General features: G+C 50.6%; 1 protein-coding gene across 1 annotated transcript in view; it reads left to right on the top strand.

The window, feature by feature from the left end:
- Positions 1 to 841: 841 nt before the first annotated feature.
- The window catches only part of CSF1R (colony stimulating factor 1 receptor), a 34,525-nt gene continuing 29,366 nt past the window's right edge, over positions 842 to 6,000 (top strand). The window contains exon 1 of the mRNA XM_003900353.3: positions 842 to 1,244. Within this exon, the coding sequence (XP_003900402.2) occupies positions 1,196 to 1,244 (49 nt within the window). The 5' untranslated portion in view covers positions 842 to 1,195. The remainder of the gene's footprint in view (positions 1,245 to 6,000) is intronic.

Raw genomic sequence — 6,000 nt, 5'->3', positions numbered from 1 at the left:
GGAATGCTATATATTTTAAGAATTATGCAGAAACATTAGATTCTTTGTAAAAAAATAAATAAATAAATAAACTAAGTAAACCATGAAAGATAGTTTTATAAGCAGACTGCTGGGATCCAAATCCTGTCTCCACCATTTGGTAGCTGTTTGACTGTGGTCAAGCTTAAGGCGTTTGATCTCTCTGAGCTTTAGTTTTCCCATCTGTGAAATGAGAATGACAATAGTACTTACCTACATAAAGTTTTGCAGTACTAAAGGAGACAGTGAATGTAAAGGGGTTGGCTAGTAAGTGTCCCGTAAAAGGAAGTTTATTGCCAGTATTATCAGGCTCTCCCAGACCAACCTGTATATAGGAGGAAAACAAACTCTATTTCTCCTATTGTCTCACAACACAAAATACTTCTGACACCAGATGTAGGGGATGGGCATGTTTCCCCATAGACCAAGCAATCAACCAATTGTTCAGATTCTACAGCAGACACGAATTTAGTGCCCTCCAATTCAATTCAATCACTGTATTTACCTAGAGGTATCGTCAGATCTCACAGCTTGAAGGCTTGAGCCCAGGAGTTTGAGCCTGCAGTGAGCTATGATGGAGCCACAGAACTCCAGCCTGGGCAACAGAGTGAAACTCCATCTCTAAAATAATAATAAATTTTTCAAAGATATGTATTACTTTGGAGATTCCAAGGATTTTAGGAGTTGTAAGCCAGGAAATGGGGATAAAGAAAAAATGTATATGTCAGAATATCACACAACCTGACTTCTCTTTGGGCTCTGCCAGAGCCGCCCGATCACTCTGAAGACCCTCATTTGTGCTACTAACTGTCTGGCTGCTCTTGGATATGTCTCTTCTCCCAGGACCCCTTGCAGATGGCTTTAGAAGGGTCCCAACTTAGGTCCCCCTGGGCTCAGGCTGGCCCTGCCCGACTGCGACCCCTCCCTCTTGGGGTCAAGGCTTTGTTTTCTTCTTAAAGACCCAAGATTTCCAAACTCTGTGGTTGCCTTGCCCAGCTAAAAGGGGAAGAAGAGGATCAGCCCAAGGAGGAGGAAGAGGAAAACAAGACAAACAGCCAGTGCAGAGGAGAGGAACCGTGTGTCCGGTGTCCCGATCCCTGCGGAGCTAGTACCTGGAAGCTCTGTGCCCTGGGCGCCTTACAGCCCTGCACCTGCCTTCCGCTTCCCCACTGAGGCCATGGGCCCGGGAGTTCTGCTGCTCCTGCTGGTGGTCACAGCTTGGCATGGTAAGAGCAGAATGGGGGGTGGGGGACTTTGATGGGGTGTGACAGAGAAGACGCCTGTGAAAGGATTTAGCTCTTACCCCTCACTGGGTGTCCCCAGGCTGTGTTTTAGTCTCCCCAGCACTGGACTGCAGGTTTGTGGGTATCTGCTTTGGAGAGGTAGTGGGGTGAAAAGAGGTGGGTGTGGTGGAGCTGGTCCACCTGGTGCTGTGGATATGTCCCAGCTCCGCCATCCACTCACTGTGTGTCCTGAACAAGCCTCTGATACTCTTGAGGCTTCAGTGTCCACTTCTATTCAATTGCAGGTATTGGGGGCAGGGGGACAGTAATAGATTAGACCAGAGCAGTGTTTTTCATACTTTCCTGTGCATACAAGTTACCTGAGGATCTTGTTACAATGCAGATTCACACTCAGTCGGTCTCAGGTGCAACCTGAGATTCTGCGTATCCAACACACTCCTGGGAGAGGTGAGATGCCGGCACTGCTGGTCCAGACCTACACTGAGTTGGGAGGACCTGGAGAGCCCCTGATGGCTCTGGCAGCTCTGCCAGCCTGTGATTTGATGATTCTATGCAACACCTGGCCTGGAAGGGCCTGATAGGGGTGGTGGTTCTTCCTTGGGTGGCTTGTGTAAGGGGTCAGAGGGAGAGATGAGGTTGGCCTCTCTGGCCCAGGGCTCAGGAGAGGGGAATTTGGGGTGAAAGGGGTATAGGGCTAGAGGAGGGATTGGGAAGAGGCCAGCGAGGGTCTCCTGGGCCAGAGCCCTCCCAGACACAGGCTGCCAAGTCTCAGGAGGTCCCCAGGCAGCAGCAGTTGTGCAGAATTTCCATCTGGGAGGGAACATGACAAGAGGTGAGGGGCTGCTGTGCTCGGCTTGTTGGCCCAACAAACACATTTCTATTCTATTGCCTGCTTATTCGAAGGGACCTTGGGAGAGGATGGGGATGGAAGGGGAGAAAGGACAGCCTCACCCTGGCCTCTTCAAAGGAGGACCCTGGGGCTGTGGCACTTCTGGTCCCCGATGAGGAGATGGCCCACTGACCATCCTTTTCTGGCCCAGGCAATCCCACTGAGCTTGAGTGTTTGGCTTTGTTTTTTGTTTGTTTGTTTTTTTTTCCCTGAGACAGAGTCTCTCGCTGTCACCAGGCTGGAGTACAGTGGCACAGTCTCAGCTCACCGTAACCTCTACCTCCCAGGTTCAAGTGATTCTCCTGCCTCAGCCTCCTGAGCTGGGATTACAGGGGCACACCATCATGCCTGGCTAATTTTTGTATTTTTAGTAGAGATGAGGTTTCACCATGTTGGCCAAGCTGGTCTCAAACTCCTAACCTCAGGTGATCCGCCTGCTTTGGCCTCCCAAAGTGTTGGGATTACTGGCATGAGCCACGGCGCCTGGCCTGGACTTCTTATTTTGCAGTGTAACTTACATGCAGTAGAAAGCACAGGCTCTTAAGTTCAATGAGGTCTGACAAATGCATACACAGTGTATCCACCACCCCCATCATCTCAGAGAGTCCCACAGGTTTGATTTCACTGCCTTGTCCTATCCTTACACCCAGAACCTGCCTGTGGGGCAAAAACTAAAAAGTATCTGAGCCAGGTCTCAATTCGTTTATTATTATTTTATTTTTTTATTGAGATGGAGTCTTGCGGCCAGGCATGGTGGCTCACACCTGTAATCCCAGCACTCTGGGAGGCTGAGGTGGGCAAACCACAAGGTCAGGAGTTTGAGACCAGCCTCACCAATATGGTGAAACCCCCTCTCTACTAAAAAATACAAAACTTAGCCGAGCGTGGTGGCAGGCGCCTGTAGTTCCAGCTACACAGGAGGCTGAGGCAGGAGAATCACTTGGACCTGGGAGGCAGAGGTTGCAGTGAGCCAAGATCATGCCACTGCACTCCAGGCTGGGCAATAGAGCAAGACTCCATCTCTTTTTTTTTTTTTTTTTTTTTTTTTGAGACGGAGTCTTGCTCTGTCGCCCAGGCTGGAGTGCAGTGGCACAGTCTTGGCTCACTGCAACCTCTGCCTCCCGGGTTCAAGCGATTCTGCCATTCCCAAGTAGCTGTGATTACTGGTGCCTGCCACCATGCCCGGCTAATTTTTTAATTTTTGGTAGAGACAGGCTTTTACTATGTTGGCCATGCTGGTCTCTAACTCCTGAACTCAAGCGATTCCCCTGCCTTGGCCTCCCAAAGTGCTGGGATTACAGGTATGAGCCACCGTGCCTGGCCTCAATCGATGTAGAAGTTTATTTTGCCAAGGTTAAGGACATGCTGGCAAGAAAAAAAAACATGGAGTCACAAAAATACTATGTGGTCTGTGCCATTCTGGATGAATTTGAAGGCTTTAACATTTAAAGGGGAAAGTGGGCTGGAGGGAAAAAGGGGACGTTGTGGTAATCCACATGTTGCAAAAGAAAAGTAGCAGGTAGGGGAACAGTCAATTATCTCGGTTCAGTAAATTGGCTCTTTACATAGGGAAAGTGAGCATAGAGGAGCTGCCTGTGGGATATTTTACCCTTCATCTGTCGCTATCAGCTTAGGAATAAAAGGCAAGGCAGCTTCTTGCATGACTCAGTTTTCAGCTTGAGTTTTTCCTTTTGGCAGAGTGAATTAGGGTCTGGAGTTTTCATTTTCCCTTCCCAGGGGCATGGTGTGTGGGAAGGGGGCCAGATGGTTGTCCAGGGTCCAGTCCCAAGAGAAAGAAGAGATGGGGAGGCTGGAAACCTAAGTTTTCAGCCCAGTAGACCAATGGTGAGTAGATGAGAAGCCACTGTGAGGAGACTGGGGATGGTACTGGAGGACTCTAGAGAGAGAGGGGGGCTCGCTCTTCATCACTGCGATGAGATCCTGGGCTGAGGAGGGGCTGTAGCCAGCGTTGGTGTGCAGTGTGTGTGTGTGTGTGTGTGTGTGTGTGTTGGGAGAGAAGAGTAGAGATTGGCGTACATTCTGGAAGTGACGATGGAGGGGCTTCCAGGCAAGTGGGAGCTAGTGGAGAGGTGTAGGGCATGGGGAGAATTGGGGAGTGGAGATGAGGAGGGGAAGAATGGACAGGCACAGAAGGGGACCTCAGTTAATGTTCATAGCCCATGCCCCCACCCCAAGGAGGATGGGGACCAAGCTGGCTTCCTTCCCTGCTAGCCAAGCCAGCAGGGGAAGTTGGCTGCGGAAACTGTGGGTATCAGCCTTATCCTGTGTGAATATCTGGGACAATAGGATAGGACAAAATAGGACAGACATCGCTCCCTGACCACATTTCCTGGAGGCCAAGGCAGGGTCTAGAGAGACAGGCTGAGGGAAGGGATGGGAAAAGCCCCCTGTGAGGCGTGAGGCAGGTGTAAAAAAGGAACAAATGGAATCACAGAATCCAAGGTTAAAATCTTGAGTAATCAGAGTTGGCCCAGAAGGGACATTAGAAATGTAGCAATTAAAGCAGGTGCCCAGGGCAGGAGCAGTTCTATATATCATCTCACTCAACCCCCAGCTGAAGTTTTTGGGGTGGGAGCTGGGATTATTCCCATCAGACAGAAGAATAGCCTGAGGCTCAAAGAGGTTAAGCAGCTAACCCAGCTGGCAAGGGAAGAACCAAGTTCCAAACCCAAGTTGGTGTGAGCCCACACTCCAAGCTGTTTCCTGCTATAAAACTCCCGCCTGGGGGCCCGAGACTGCCGCCGCAGTGATAGGGTAGCCCCAGCTCTGTTGAGATTTGTTAAAAGGCTGCTAGAAATGACATTTGTCCCTCTTCCTGGTGGTTGCGCTGCATAGGAGGCTACAACCCCAGGTGGCAGCCTTGGCTGTGTTCACAATTCACTCAGTCCCTTGTGCGGATCAGAGTCTTGGGGAGAGGGGATGTACATTCTGCTGAATACAAAATCAAAACATGAATTAAGCCATCCCAAAAGGACTTGAGAGAGAAAACCTTTCCAATTCTGGGCTCTATGGTGGGGCAGGGGGAATTCCCATTTCAAGGGGGTTTGCAGAGAACGACGGAGAAACCCTGAATTCACCCGAAGCCCTTGGGGCTGGCCTGTCGTTGTGCCCCCATCACTGGGAATAGGAAGGGCCAGAGCGAGGAGTTGGATGGCTAGGGTCAGCCAGTGGATCAGCATCAGAGCCCGGCCTCACAGCTGCCCCGCAAGTGGCACTCCCTCTCCCTGCCTGGAGAGAGGGCAGTGGCTAGGAGGCTGGGGAAGCAGAAGTGAGAACATCCCTGTAGAAGGGCCACAGGCTGAGCGGAAACCGGGGGCTGAGCCTGACGCCAACAATGTGTTTCCGCCCATACAGGCTGGGGGGCGCCTGGCAGCCCCTTGGAGGCTTGAATCAGCTCTCACTTCCCTCCTTTGCCCCTATTTTAGGCCCTGGAAAAATGCTGACGCTGCAGAGGCAACGGGCCTTCTTCCCAGACAGCCTGATAGGGGTTTCAAGTTCTCTTTTCTCCTTCAAGAAAATTTTCCTTAAAAGAGATTGGCTTCCCGGTAAACACAGATGTGTGGGGGTGCAGGGGTAAGCTGCTGGGTGTAGACTAGGAATAAACAACATAGTGACTAACTCTTACTGAACCATTTATTTGGTGACAGGTGATGTTCTAAAGGCTTCCCATGCATTTAAAATGCCTAACATAGCGATGAGTGGGTATGACGATTATCCCTATTTTATAGGTGGGGAAACTGAGGCACGGCACCTCCCATCCCACTGTGCTGCAGACCAGATGTCCGTCAGTGGGAGTGGGGACACCAGGAGATTCCTGGGACCTCTCTA

The sequence above is a fragment of the Papio anubis genome, chromosome 5 (genome assembly GCF_008728515.1).
Source record: "Papio anubis isolate 15944 chromosome 5, Panubis1.0, whole genome shotgun sequence".
Classification (NCBI taxonomy): Eukaryota; Metazoa; Chordata; class Mammalia; order Primates; family Cercopithecidae; genus Papio; species Papio anubis.
The sequence above is the reverse complement of the archived record's forward strand: the minus strand, read 5'-3'. Positions and strand labels throughout refer to the sequence as shown.